The sequence below is a fragment of the Pangasianodon hypophthalmus genome, chromosome 2 (assembly GCF_027358585.1).
Source record: "Pangasianodon hypophthalmus isolate fPanHyp1 chromosome 2, fPanHyp1.pri, whole genome shotgun sequence".
Classification (NCBI taxonomy): domain Eukaryota; kingdom Metazoa; phylum Chordata; class Actinopteri; order Siluriformes; family Pangasiidae; genus Pangasianodon; species Pangasianodon hypophthalmus.
Window position 1 is genome coordinate 962501 of NC_069711.1, and position 15000 is coordinate 977500.

Consider the following 15000-nt stretch of genomic DNA (forward strand, 5'->3'; position numbering starts at 1 on the left):
TTCATATATCGGTCATTCAATAATAAAAGCACAGGGTAAAAAGTGCAGTGAATATTTTTAAAACTTTTTGTTTTAAAAAGGTGGAGACGAGATTCAAACCCCCAACCTCCTGGTGTGAGGCAACCATGCTAGCCACTGAGCCACCATGGCCCGCCCACTCACCATGTTAAAAAGTTTTTAAAATATTCGTTTGATATTCGTTTGATATATTTATATCATTATATATTTTGATATATTCAAATATTTATTTGAAAAAGCAGAAAGGTGTAGATTTCACTTGGTGTATTGCTGTGCTGTGCCATTCAAGATCCACTAAAGTGTCACCAACATTTGTACTACGTATTCATGTTGGGGTGCCAATACTTTTTAAAAACTAGCATTTCAAATTCAACATTTGGTTTGAAAAATAAATGGCTGAATAAAAGCTAGACGCTGTCCCCATATGCCTAAGCTCAAAATATCACTTCTTGCTTAACCTTTTCATTTTATATATTCATTTTATATATTCATTTTAATGGAGGGTGCCAATATTTCTGGAGCTGATCCAAACCACAGAGTGCAGCTGTTGTGCTGTAATCTCAGAGTTCTCCGGTTTCTCTCATGCTGTGTTAAGAGGGTGGGAGAGAGGCTGGGTCGGGGGGTGTGTAGTGACACTGAGAGGGAGAACAGGATCGGAGATTGTTCTAAACGCTGTTAGAACCCGCGTCAGGGAAAAGAACCAGAGCGGAGAACCAGCCATCTGAAAGGTAAAAACACCTTCCTGTTTATCTGACCTGAAAATCATGTTTTGTTGGTGTGAGTTATTTAGGCTGAGGGTGAAGTAACAGAATAGTGGAGTAGTAGCATGTACAGGTCAAAGACAAAACGGTTCCTGTGTGCTTTTAATCTAGCTCTGATGATAGAACCATAATGCTCCAAATGACAGATGACCATCTGTCACCATTAGAACTCTATTTAATCCATTAATTAATATATCGTTCTCTTCTCTTCTCTTCTCTTCTCTTCCATCTGTTCTCCTTTCTTCTCTTCTCTTCTTTTTTCTTCTTTTCTTTTCTTTTTCTCTGTCATTTCTTTCATTTTGTCCCTTCCTTTTTTTTCAGTTTCCCATTTCCACTCTTCTTTTCTTTCCTTTTCTTTCCTTTTCTCTTCTCTTGTTTTGTTTGCTGTAATCTTCCATCTGTTCTCCTTTCTTCTCTTCTTTCTTTTTTCTTCTTTTCTTTTCTTTTTCTCTGTCATTTCTTTCATTTGGTCCCTTCCTTTTTTTTCCCCCAATTTCCCATTTCCACTCTTCTTTTCTTTCATTTTTTCTTCTCTTCTCTTTTCTTCTCTTCTATTTCTTGTGGAAAGTCAGTAAGTCATTCAGTAAATTGGTCAGTTATTCAGTCAGAGAGTCAGTCAGAGAGTCACTCAATCATTCAATAAGTCAGTTTGAGAGTCATACAGTAAATCAGTCGGTCAGTCATTCAGAGAATCAGTCAGTCAGAGAATCAGTGAGTCAGTAAGTCATTCAGAGAGTCAGTTGGAGAGTCAGTATGACTGACTTACTGACTCTCTGTCTGACTCTCTGACTGACTTACTGACTCTCCAGCTGACTCTCTGACTGACTGACTTACTGACTCTCTGTCTGACTCTCCAACTGACTTACTCAGTCAGTTGGAGAGTCAGTTGGAGAGTCAGTCAGTAAGTCAGTTGGAGAGTCAGTTGGAGAGTCAGTCAGAGAGTCAGTTGGAGAGTCAGTAAGTCAGTCAGAGAGTCAGTAAGTCAGTCAGAGAGTCAGACAGAGAGTCAGTAAGTCAGTTGGAGAGTCAGACAGAGAGTCAGTAAGTCAGTCAGTCAGAGAGTCAGCTGGAGAGTCAGTAAGTCAGTTGGAGAGTCAGACAGAGAGTCAGTAAGTCAGTCAGTAAGTCAGTTGGAGAGTCAGTAAGTCAGTCAGAGAGTCAGTAAGTCAGTCAGAGAGTCAGACAGAGAGTCAGTTGGAGAGTCAGTAAGTCAGTCAGAGAGTCAGTAAGTCAGTCAGAGAGTCAGACAGAGAGTCAGTAAGTCAGTTGGAGAGTCAGTTGGAGAGTCAGTAAGTCAGTTGGAGAGTCAGTTGGAGAGTCAGTAAGTCAGTTGGAGAGTCAGTGAGTCTGAGGGATTTGTTTATCACCCTGCTGAGACAGGATGCAGTAAAGTCTCTCTCATGTCTCTCATTATTACACACTCTGGACCTGTTTCCTGTCTGCTCTGAACTTTGTGTCCAGACTGCACTAATGCAGATATTACACTCATTAGTATTCAGTGTGTGTAGCGTGTGTAGCGTGTGTTAGACGAGTGTTAAATTTACACGCGCAGAAAGTCGGTAAGACCAGCTGATCATCTGAAATAGAGTTATAGAAATAGTTCCCTAAATCCAGTAAGCATTTCACTCATCCTCCTCTCTCACTCTATCAGCTGTCCTCCACTTCTCTTTTTATCTCTCTTTGTGTCGCTCAGCTCACTATTTTAACTCAACTCTCTAACTTAACTTCCTTCTCTGTGTTTGTTTGGGACAGAAATCCGGGAACATTTGGGACAGAAATTAAATTCCTAAATGTGTAGCGTTGGTCATGTGACCTGCAGTCAGGCGTTAATCTATAAAACATCTCTCCCAGAAAATATCCTCATGATGTTTCTAAGATAAGATAAGATAAGATAAGATAAGATAAGATAAGATAAACTTTATCTCTAACCGAGATCCAGTTATTTTAACTTTTAGAAATTGATGCACATCTGCGGTGTTTCAATATTTAATTAGTAATAACAGTGCACTAAGTGTTTTACTGTGAGCGTGTCAGCTGGAGTGTTTCTGTTGATGTCATTCAGATGACATTTTAAAAAAAACACACTCATAGTGAGTGTAAATGAACAAACCCACATCGTATTGTTGGTCTGTAAGAGACACAATATATTTGTTTAGCTTAGGGTTAAGAGAGTAAATCACTGATATCAAAACAGTGATAAACACACACACACACACACACACACACACACACACGCCTTGTGTTAAACATTTACAGATGTCTCCCAGTGTGACATTAAAATTAATGAACTAGGAGGATGTCTTTAAAAACCCGGGGACACTCAGTAGTGTGTTTGTGCACATCTGTTTGTGTTACTATGGCAACAATAATAAACAAGTACAAGCACTTGTCACTGACATTAATCATGCTGTTAATCAAACAAACATAGCACACATTATACACATTTATATTGCTGTTGTTGTGCGTGTTTAATGAACAGTTTGTTTTGAATTTTGATGGTTAAAAAAAAATGCCCCCTCCCTGTTTACCGCCTCGATTTAACATTAATTATGATTGTTTTTAAGTTTTAAATTATGATAAGCCCCTCTGTGTGTGTGTTACTGTTACCACCTCAAAGTCGATCCTTTTCAGCACATCCTGGAGTGTTTTATTCCTTTTAGACAACAGCAGTTAAACAATTTTTATGTCTTAAAGAATGACATCATACGCTTTATCCATTTACAGTTACATTTAATGCTGTAGAAACACATTAGTTCCTGTTCTCACTTACGTTATAGCAGCTATAAACAGTTGCTCCCTCACCAGCATCTTTTTTTTACTCTCTGTTGAAGTTAATAAGACGAAATAAAACCAAAGCATAAACTCCTCTGTCCTGAAGATGTCAGAAAACTTACAGTTACAGCTTTCTTACAAAGCACTGACACTGGAGACTCCTTCCATAAATGTTAAATAAATGTCTCCTAACAGAAAACTTCACCATGTCAACGATTTCACTCGTTTTTTAAATCCGTTTGTATGGATCATGTGCTGTACACATCCCTGTGAATGAGCTGTTACTATAGAAACGATAGCGTATTAGAACGAGTGTTTATATTAAATATATGAAATATTTTAATATAAACCTGTGATTTGAAGTTGCTCTGCTTTTATCCTGCTCTCTTTCTTCTGCCACTCATTTCCTGTTTTCTCTCTGGGAGTTGAAGTTGCCTAACTTTTAACCCGAGGGCTTTGAAAGTCTTTTAGTGTAGTTTGTGTGTGTGTGTGTGTGTGTGTGTGTGTGTGTGTATATGTGTGTGTGTGTGTGTATGTGTGTGTGTGTGTGTGTGTGTGTGCATGTAAGTGTGTTTTTATGGCAGTTTGTGAGCTTTGCACTCCACTGAGCTCCAGCTCCATATATCACACAGCCACAACACAGTTCTCTTCCTCCAGACAGAACAGATCCTTACTTTCTTTCAAAAAAAAAAAAGAATGAAGTTGTATCATTTATGCAGGGAAAGTTATGTGTATTCAGAGTCGAGTTATGCACATTGCTTAAGTCAATTTTCTGGATGCTGCACGAGGTTTTGAGATTTTTGTGAAGCTCCTGAGATGACACTCTCCTTTAAAGCCAAAAAAAAAAAAAAACCATTAGGGATAGAAAATGAGGACTGAGGAAAAAGATCAAGTTTTTTTTTTCTTTGCTGTCAAACTTAATACTATTAATAACATAAAAGCAAGAGACAGTTTAACAATGAAAAATATTTTTAAAAAGACTAATACATTTTCCATTTAATTTCTGTTAAATCCCCAGGTAAAAGTGGTAGCATGAAGGGATTTAGTTGAAATTGGTACCATGGACAATGTGTGTGTGTGTGTGTGTGTGTGTGTCATCGGGGTGGCCAGTCACATTTCACAAGGTCTCACTGTACAATTTGTAGAAACACTCTTGGACGGGTCTCAGCAGCCAACATTATATAAAAAGATTCAATTTAGATGTAATTGTAGCATCAAGTGGACAGTAATAATTATTTCAGATGTTCTCATCTCAGTAGTTTCATCTCTTTCATCTCCTTTTATTGTCTTATTTACTGCTTTTTAACTTGTCTCAAAAATATGTGATAGAAATAGGATATCATGGTGTTTTCTCTCATGTGGTAGCTGTTTAGACGATCAAAATGTTCAGGAACATGGAAAGATCTCTGAAAGATGTCTCTCAGATCTCCATCTCTTATGAATTCTGTGAAAATAACAAGTACAAAATCAACCAGTTTCTACAGTCCCAGACGTCCAGCATGTTGTCATTTGAAGAGTTGGAGTGTATGAGATCTATTTGGCAACTGTATCTCCTTTTTTCTCTTTCTTTTAGCCATCTAAAAGTCAAAGCAGCTCTCCTCGCAGGTATGGAGAATCATGACAGTATAATGATGTCAGAATATTTGTTTTTTTGATGGTCAATAATTGCAGCCATGCTCTTTGTTTTAAAGGAGTGACAGCGTGGAGCGTGTGATGGAGAACGTCATGGAGAGCCGTTACGATTTCGACCTGATCTACATCACCGAGAGGATCATCTCCGTCTTCTTCCTACCTGACCTGGATGAACACCGTTATCGCAGCAACCTGAAGGAAGTGGCGGCCATGTTGAAATCGAAACATCAGGAGAAGTTTCTGGTTGGTTATTTTCATCATCCTCATCAACTTGTAATCCATTTCGCAGTGAATCAGTACGGATGGTTAAATTACATCCTTTTCTCTTTCAGGTCATCAATTTGTCTGAGAAACGTCATGACATCTGCAGATTAAACCCCAAGGTATGATTTATAGAGAACATCTGAATACTCTTAAATGTTACTTATTTTGGACAGTTGAGTCCGAATCAAGATGAAATTGATTCTTTTGGTTTATTTGCTAAATAATTGATCATTATATAAATAACGAGTTTAAAATTTTTGTGTCTCACATCCAGCGTTTACTTTCTCTTTGTTTGTCAGTCTAAATCTCCAGAACACACGGTATTTCTGCAGTGCTACAGCTCTGTAGAAGCAATGAATCGAGTGTATGACTCACTTCCTGTAGTTGAGTCGATTCAGGGTGCTTTTCACATGGAACCCTGCTGTGTTCTCCCCCTCGGTGTGGTTCTTTAGGCAGCTGAGAACCCAGCAATTACACTCAGGTCAAATAAACTCTAGCGAGAACGTGATTAGACTCTGAATCGACTCAAGTGCAGGAAGTGAAGCAAACCTGATCGCATTTTTTTATAGATGTGACCTGCTAAGCGAAGCCAAAGCACAGAGCTGTAGCACTGCAGAAATGCCATGTATTTTGGAGAGTTAAACCAACAACAATAAAATGACAAAATAAACATTTTTGCAACAAATAAATTGTCTTAAACGTATTATTTATATAATTATCAAATCATTTTTTTAGTACCTTTACCATACTCGAGTGATTTTTGTGATTTCTTCTCGCACTTTTTGTTTAAAGATTTGTTTAACTTTTCAGTCACCATGTTTCTGACCAATGAGTGAAAGAGTTTTAGGAGGACATCTTCAGCATTACACGCTCCTCAGACAGAGCTTTTTTTGCTTTTTGATTTGTTTAATTGTGTGCAGTGTTAAACCAAACCAAACCAATGCCCCCCTCTGGGTCTAATCACTTTCTCACTGCAACTGAAATCAGTTTGAAGCGGACCGAGGCCACTTCACTCAGACGCTCTCAGACCCGAGTGTGATTGCTGCCTTAAGAACTGCAGTGAGCGGGAGAACACACCAGGGTTCTATTCAAAGCTTTTAAACACTGCATATGTGAAAGCACTCTAAGAGTCATCACCAACTTCAAAACATACATACTGATTTTGGGAAAAATTGCACTTGACGCTCTAAATTCAGTTAAACTCAGTGAACCGAGATGGCAGCACTGTTCATGTGTCTCTCCTCACTCAAAAAAGCATCTACCTTCATATCGCTCTCAAAAATGGTCTCAGGTTTGATCAAGATCATTACTAAAGTCACCATGAGCTGAACACCTTCTGTACCTGTCAGGTTGAGGAGTTTGGTTGGCCGGATCTACATGCCCCGCCCCTGGATAAGATATGCACCATGTGTAAGACTATGGAAGGCTGGTTGAACTCTGACCCCCGCAACGTTGTTGTGCTTCACTGCAAGGTCAGGTGTTAAAGTTCCTCCTAAATGTAACGTTTGAATGTGGTTTAAAGCATTACACCTGCAGAACTGAATAACTTCAGGACTGAGCAGATGTGCTCCATCTTGTTAATTTCAGGGCCAGAAAAATTTCAAGGCCAGAAAAATTCAAACAGAAGCCAGAAATGAGATCTGTTAGATGGAATTATTATAAATGACAGGTTTAATAAGGAGCTTTGAAATGATGTGGTTATTACTGGACTATGAACTCCACCTTTAATAGCAACATTAATAATAACTGTTAATAACACAACTTTCTCAGGGGAACCGAGGCAAGACTGGAGTAATAATAGCAGCGTACATGCACTTCAGCAAGATATCAGCCGGGTAAACATTTATACACACATTCACTTAGTATTGTGTTACACACTTTACTCCGTTTCATGATCTGTGGATGATTCTGTCGCAGGGCAGATCACGCTCTCACCACCGTCGCCATGAGGAAGTTTTGTGAGGATAAAATCTCCTCCTCTCTACAGCCGTCTCAGAGCAGGTTCCTCACCAGCCTCAAGCCTGATCACTGACATCTGACATCATAATAATGAAGCATGATTCTTTATCGAAAGAATTTTTTTCCTCATGCTGAATCTTATTCCTGTCCCACGCAGATATATTTATTATTTTTCCGGGCTTCTGTCTGGTGCAATCAAGATAAACAGCTCGTCTCTGCTCCTGCACCAGGTTCATATTCCAGCTATAATGAACTATGAGCCCGGTGAAGGTACTTACACTCTACACAATCGCAATAAAAAGCCTTAAAGGAGCAGTTTGTAATATTTATGCCCTCTTCTGCCTGAAATTGCAATTACAGAAAAAATATCAACAAGCCCTTCTCCCAACCAGCTCCACCCAGTCAAACCTGAACTTTTTACCTTGTTCGTAATATTCAGCATGATTGATCAATTTTACTTATCTCTTAAAAGCCAAAATTCTTTTTGAGTTTTTTTGTAACTCCATTAAAATGCACTGACTTTCACGATGTTCACAAGGACGTTTTGGTATCTATCAAAAACTGTTGCCTTTGACCAATTTTTTTGCGTTTGACAACTCAGAGCTTAATGATCAATTTATGAATACTGTAATTATTATATAAATTTTTAAATATTAAATACCATTTAGATATACTACTAAAAGGTTCAAATTTAATTATTACAGAATTTCTGCTGACCTGTTAGAAATGTATATATAGTTATATACCATTTTAGTGATAAATGTTATATATATTTATCATAAAAATATTAATTATAATTTTTAGAATTATAATTAAATTTTAAAAAAGTATTACTTAACCTTGTTTCGTAGATTAGCTTATTCATTTCTGAAATATGTCATATTTCTTGAACCTTATTTCTTAAATGAATTTTTTAATTTCTAAAATATTTCTAAAAATTTTATTCTACAAAAATTCTAAAAGTTATTTCTTACAATTCCTCAATTAATTATTAATTTCTAAATTATAGATCTTTTATATTTCTTAAAAGAAATGTTAACAGTGTCATGTCTGCCACCTGTAGGATAATATATGAATGCATATTATTTGTGTACTTTTATATCATTTACTGAGATAAAATATCGATATTGACGTAGCATCGTGTAAAATGTGTTATTGTATTGATGTTCTGAGCGTGGTTGTAAATTTCTCTCTCTCAGCTTATGCACCATTCCTGAAGATCTATCAGTCCCTGAAACTGGTCTACACCTCAGGAATATAGTGAGTCGAGTCTCATGGCTTCATTATTGCAGATCAGCGATGATTATATCTACTGAAGGATTAAACTTTTTCGTATTGGTTGCAGTGAAACCAACGGCTCCAGGAACCGAATGTTGTGCATCAAAATAGAACCGGCTCTACTGTTGAAGGGGGACATTATGGTACGATATGATGAACCGTACCACCGTGCCGTGCATAACCTCATTATATGTCAGAAAATTAAAAAGCTGTAAGTTCTATCTTGTCATCTCTAGGTGAAGTGTTATCATCGGCGCTCAGGTGTGTGTGAAAGAGAGTGTGTGTTTAGAGTGCAGTTTCATACATGTACAGTTCACGGATCACAGCTTTGGTTCGGAAAAAAAGAGCTGGACCATGCATGCACAGGTGTGTATTCACACACACAGCAAGTATAGAAATTAAAATGAACAGAAAACCAACTCACACACACATGCACACATTGTATTTGTGTGACATTATCTGTGTCATTATTTATTCTTTTAGATAAACGCTATCCAGCTGATGCTACGGTAGAACTTGTGTTCTCCACTAGTCCAGAGCAAAAGAGAGGTGCTGATTCTGTCATTACATCATCCACATCATCCATCATTCCTGTCAACAGTTATACCCAGTATAACCAGTATATCCTTTAACTGAAGTGTGTTTGTGTTCAGGAGAGGAGATTCAGAAGAAAGACCCTGGGGGGAGACCAGATATCAGCTGCACGGATCCTGTAGTGCGCTGGGACTCATATGAAAACTTTAATCTTCACCATGAGGACAGTATAGAGGGTACGTACACACACATACACAATATATACACTCACTTTGTATGCACATTAGAGGTGTGAATCAGGATTGGGATAGAGTATCTGGGATCAGGGATCATGGTCAAGGTAAATGCAAAAGTGGGAAGGAGTGGTCAGAGTATCTGTGGAAGTGGTCTAACGGGCAGGAGTGGTTAGAGTATCTGAGATAACAGGTGGTAGTGGTTAGAATATAATGTAATGGATAGGAGTGGTCAGAGTACCTTAATTATTCAGGAGTGGTCAGAGTATCTGAAGTAATTGACAGGATTGCTCAGTGTATCTGAGAGAATAGATAGGAGTGGTCAGAGTATCCGAGGCAATGAACAGCTTGGTCAGTATATCTGATGCAACAGAGGGGAGTGGTCAGAGTATCTGAGGGAATAGATGGGAGTGGTCAGAGTAAAGTATCTGATGTAATGGACAGGAGTGGTCAGAGTATCTGAGGTAATGGAAGGGATTGCTCAGAGTATGTGAGGTAATGGATGGGAGTGGTCAGAGTATCTGAGGTAATGGAAGGGATTGCTCAGAGTATGTGAGGTAATGGACGGGAGTGGTCAGAGTCTCTCTGGGATGAGGCAGGAGAGTTTGTGGAAGTGGTCTAAGTAGTTATGAAAACTGGCAGGAATCGTCATAGAATCTGTAGGAATTGGAAGGAAGTGTTAGAGATTCTGGCAACGGTAGGCATGGCCAAGGTACCTGCAAAAGCAGGCACGAGTGGCCACAGTATCTGTAGGAGTGAGTAAGAGTTGTTTGAGTAAGTGTGCAAATGATTGGGACTGGTCTGAGTGTCTGTGAAAGTGACTGGGACTAATGTGAGTCTCTGAAAGTGAATGAGACTAGTCTGCAGTGTTTGCAGAAGTGGGCGGGTCTGATGTACATCTCTAGTCCATGCTGTAATCCTGTCGTCTTACAGCAGAGTAGAATACACACATCATACCAATCATACTGCCTAGGTAAATATAACTCCATTCTATATGAACATCCATAAAGTGATCTTATTGTGTCTCTGTTTGTTGTGTAGATATCTGTCACACTCGTGGCCCACTTGACGGCAGTTTGTACGCCCAGGTGAAGAAGCGCCGTGTACCTGGCTCCACTTCCAACAACCCACCAGTCGTCAACTCATCCACTCCCAGTCAGTTACCCTGTCTCAACTCTGACACAAGTCACCGTTCCACTCGCTCTGAGCTTGAGGGACCACTTTCTTCATCTCATTATCTTCACCAAAGGGAGGACAAAGAGAGGGATGGGGGAAGGAATAAATCAAATGTAAGAGAGAAGGATCGAGAGACAGCTATACTAGATGATGGCGATTGCTCTCATCTCCGGGTGGAGCGCTCTTGCTGTGGTCGTCCTTATTCCCACCCTCATTCCTACTTGGGCCTTGATTTGTCCAAAACACCCCCTCAAAAACTCCATCCCAAACACTACACGCTGCCTTGTACTCGTACTTCCACTCTGCCTGTCTGTGAGCCATGTGGGTCTCAGCCGGACTTTCTGTGGGAGAGAGGGCACTGTCAGCATCACATCTGCACTCGGTCCTGTTGCCCATACCCCTCACCAGAAGCACAAGCTCATACCCGTACTCGTTCTTCCCATGCACACACACTTCCTGTACAAGCTCGCTTATACTGTTCAGGGGATGCATGTCCTATGTTTCATTACTCTGCTCTAGCCCACAACCACAACCACATTCCACCACCTCAGTCTTCCCACCAATCCCTGCCTTCCAGTCCTTACCATGAGTTACGCTTCAGCACGACTTCACCTACTTCCTGTTCCTGCAGGGACTGCTTGCACCTGCGGGAGGATCTGTCCCACTCTCTCAGAGTGAGCCAACTTGAAAGCCTCCCTTGGCACCGAGAGCCAGGTCTTGGATATAGACGAGAGGGGGCTGTGCACTGGGCAAGAGAGGGAGATATGGAGTCACAAGACCCAGACTGCTGGCAGCACAGAGCAGTAATGCCACCCATGATGTCATCTTTTGGATATGGACATAGACATTGCCATTCCATCTCTAAACAAGACCATCCTGTCTATGGAGCAGATCCCCGACCAAACCCCTCATCGAGTCCATATCCAAGCCCCCACAGCAGTGGATACCACAGCCCCCATCTACCCTGGCACTGCTCCCCACCACATGTTAGAGATAGTCCTGGCTATGCGTCCATGGCTCAGTCTCCAAATTCATCTCCACTAGCTCACACCCCTTCCCCAAAAAGGACCAGTGTTACCCAACATCACATTCAAAGCCCCAGGTCTGGAAAAGAGCACAATATCCAATTCAACCACACAGGTATGACCTATTGCATTATTTTTTGCGCAATGTTTTACCCCATTTTCTCCCAGTATAGTTATTAGCCAATTCCTACATGCTACAGTAGCTAGCTCTCACCTATCACATGATAGCTGCCAACCGGGGAAGGTGAGGGTTAAGCATGTGCCATTCTGATGTTCTACACGAAACACAGGCTCCGTCAACCTTCCAAGTGACACAACTGCCTAAATTTCTCCTGATTGTGATGGGGGGTTATATAATGATGGCCATAGCCTGATGAGCGCTGATCTATGATTGACATTTGGTAGCATAGTTTTGGTTCATTTTCCCACGCTTGTTCAAGTTTCAGTTTAGGCCACAGGTTCCCAACTCTGGTCCAGGAGAACCTTCTATCCTGCACATTTTATTGTTTTACCATTAAAAACACATTTTGTTAGATTTTTATTGTTGGCTTTAGTCTTGGTATCATTTCATGTTTGGAGTTACGTGACCAGAACTTGAAATTTAGAGTCAGAGAGTTACTGTCTATTTCAAAATTTCAAGCCATGGACCTTACCTATATAACACTATTTATTGTAAAATAAGATCATATGTTTCAAATGTATAAACACAACATTTTTCTTGTTTTGCAGAAGTCTCAGATGAACATTCAGAGGTGAAAAATCCCCATGATGTTTCTACAAAAGAAGACTGTAATAATGTTCTTTCTCTGCAAGTCCAAAACAGGTACATACAATATTAATATTTTCTTTCATATTCTTTTGTTTGCAGCTCCATTTGTGCCGAGAATTTTGGGAATTGTGTTGTAATATTTATGTCAATGGTTATTATTTACCAAATCACCTTTGGATTTTCCAGTGTAGGACCATCAGCAGAGCCAGAAGAATCAGGCAATGGTGACGTTGCACATAGAGATTCTCCTCCTAACAGCAGTACCTCAACTGAGCTCACTGAAGAGCCGCAACAGTCTGAGACAAAAAATGTAGATGTCACAGAGTCCACATCCACCACAACCCTCGCGAGTGAGCTCAGCCAAACCTCTGAGCCAGTAGTGACATCTCTGGGAGCAGAGTCTCTTGTGTCTGTCACTCAGGTACAAGGGAATACCTCAGATACCTCAGGAATACCTGAGACGGAAAAGAGCTCTACATGCCCATCAGAAAGAAGCTCTTGTGAACTTCTTTTATTGGGCCCCAGTTCTGAGGGACAGAGCCTGACGCCTCTGACAGACAGGGTTTCATCCAATGAGGATGGAAGTAATAATGATTTGAGAGCTCCCTCTCCAGTGCCCGATGGCTACATCACACCCTTGTTCCCTTTGGCATCATCCAACTACCCTCTCTTGACTGTGCCTCATCTTCCGTACACTGGCTACACTGCAATTACCATTCCTTCTTACCCTCCTCAACCCCCTCTCCCTGAAAAACAGCGTGTCAGTCCTCTCCAGGATTCTCCCACAAGTGCATCCTCAGTCAGATCATCCACAGCATCTTCCACCTCTTCTACCCAGGCTCAAATCACGTTCTTAGCGACTGCAGATACCAGACAAAAAGTAACTCCGGAGCCAGAAAATCGTGTCAGTGCCAAGTTTGTGCAGGATACTTCCAAGTTCTGGTACAAGCCTGGAATCTCCAGAGATCAAGGTAAAGCTGAAGAGACTTTTTTACATTATACGTAAGCATCTTCTTAGAAATGGTTGTAATTGAAATAATTTGTTTTTGCCCTCTAGCAATTGCTGTTTTGAAGGATAAGGAGCCTGGCTATTTTCTAATAAGGGACAGCAGCTCATTCCAGGGTGCATATGGACTGGCTCTTAAAGTGGCCACACCCCCTGCTCATGTCAGCAACCATGGCCACACCTCTCACTCACAGGAGCAGCTGGTCAGACACTTTCTGATTGAGAGCGGAGCAAAAGGAGTGAAAATTAAAGGCTGTCAGAACGAAATGTACTTTGGTGAGAAAACATGTTGATCCTGGTGGTTTCTGCCGGTCTGGGGCCAGTTGCACATACATAGTTACACCTTGTTATAAGTGAAGTTGGTCATAATTTATGGGGTATAAATTTAAGACACTGGGCATCAATTTGTAGCAAACTGAACTTTCACATAGTAAAATTTAAGCAACATAAAAAAGGCACAGCTAACGCTTTTCCTTCTTCTGGACACAACATGGCATGCAGTCATACTAAAATACTAAGTGACAGGGTGGTGTGATGAAGAAGAGTTACCGTTACCACCCCAAAGTTGATTATTTTCCTAGAACGGCATGTTCTGAAATGTTTTATTCCTTATAGACAGCGATTTGCCAATGATTATACAGCTTTTTATTTATTAAAAAAAAAAATTCATACATTTTTTCAGATTATAGTTGCATTTAATGTATTTGAACCTTCATAAAACAAGGTAGTTCCTGTTCTCACTTATCTTATACCCCGCGTAGCCAGTATAAACAAACCTCTCTTTTTGTTATTTATTGAAGTTAATAAGACAAATATGTTAATAAGTTCAAATGTTTATTTGTTTGGCCCAGAAATGCCATGTGTTCTGGATTACGTAATTTTTACTTTACTCTCTGGTTCCATGTTCTCCACACTTGGGTGAATATTGTGACTTGTGTGCTCACTTGGTAAAGCTTTATTTACCTTTTTTTTCTTACCATAATAACGAATGAATAATAAATCAACAAGTTTTCTGAGTATGTTTTTTTGGTTATTTAAATCTTTGCAATGTGAAACCAAGCGAAGCAAACAGCAAATGAACCAAAGTAGTAAATCTGCTCTGGTTTAGACTCGGCTAACAGACTAACAGGTGTGAAAGCTACAACTTTACAACTACTTTAGTTAAGAAGTCTTTCTGATCCACGTTTTCTTCATGTTTGCAGGCTCTCTGTCTGCTCTGGTGTACCAGCACTCCATCACACCTGTCTCTCTGCCCTGCAAACTACACATCCCAGACAAAGGTGTCTCACTTACACACATGCTTACACTTATCTCACAACCAGAACTCACTATAGTTATAGTGTAATTGCTAGTGTGGGTGAATATGCGCTCAGGGTGTGTTGGTGTGTTTCAGATCTTGTAGGAGAGTTGCAGGAGTTGCAGAGTGGCACCAACACCAGCACGGCTGCAGAACTGCTCAAACAGGGAGCTGGTGAGCATCCGTCCAACCAACCACACACCTAATAGAGTTCTTCTTACTTTTTCTTACTAGCTCTGTCTTTGTGTCTCGCTCAGCATGCAATGTTCTCTATAT

The 15000-nt window shown here is 40.2% G+C and overlaps 1 protein-coding gene across 5 annotated transcripts in view; it reads left to right on the forward strand.

The window, feature by feature from the left end:
* Positions 1-15000, forward strand: part of tns2b (tensin 2b) — a 23702-nt gene that overhangs the window by 5059 nt on the left and 3643 nt on the right. For 2 of the 5 annotated variants that reach the window (XM_053232013.1, XM_053232014.1), the window contains exons 4-22: positions 5125-5156; positions 5243-5426; positions 5516-5566; positions 6797-6919; positions 7218-7282; positions 7365-7448; positions 7564-7676; positions 8606-8666; positions 8752-8827; positions 8921-9050; positions 9168-9233; positions 9338-9454; positions 10493-11767; positions 12382-12475; positions 12608-13392; positions 13479-13703; positions 14630-14707; positions 14821-14898; positions 14982-15000. The exon at positions 14982-15000 is cut by the window's right edge and continues 150 nt beyond it. In XM_053232013.1, coding sequence (XP_053087988.1) covers positions 5125-5156; positions 5243-5426; positions 5516-5566; positions 6797-6919; positions 7218-7282; positions 7365-7448; positions 7564-7676; positions 8606-8666; positions 8752-8827; positions 8921-9050; positions 9168-9233; positions 9338-9454; positions 10493-11767; positions 12382-12475; positions 12608-13392; positions 13479-13703; positions 14630-14707; positions 14821-14898; positions 14982-15000 — 3656 coding nt within the window. The other 3 variants (XM_053232015.1, XM_053232017.1, XM_053232016.1) reach the window with 3 other exon arrangements.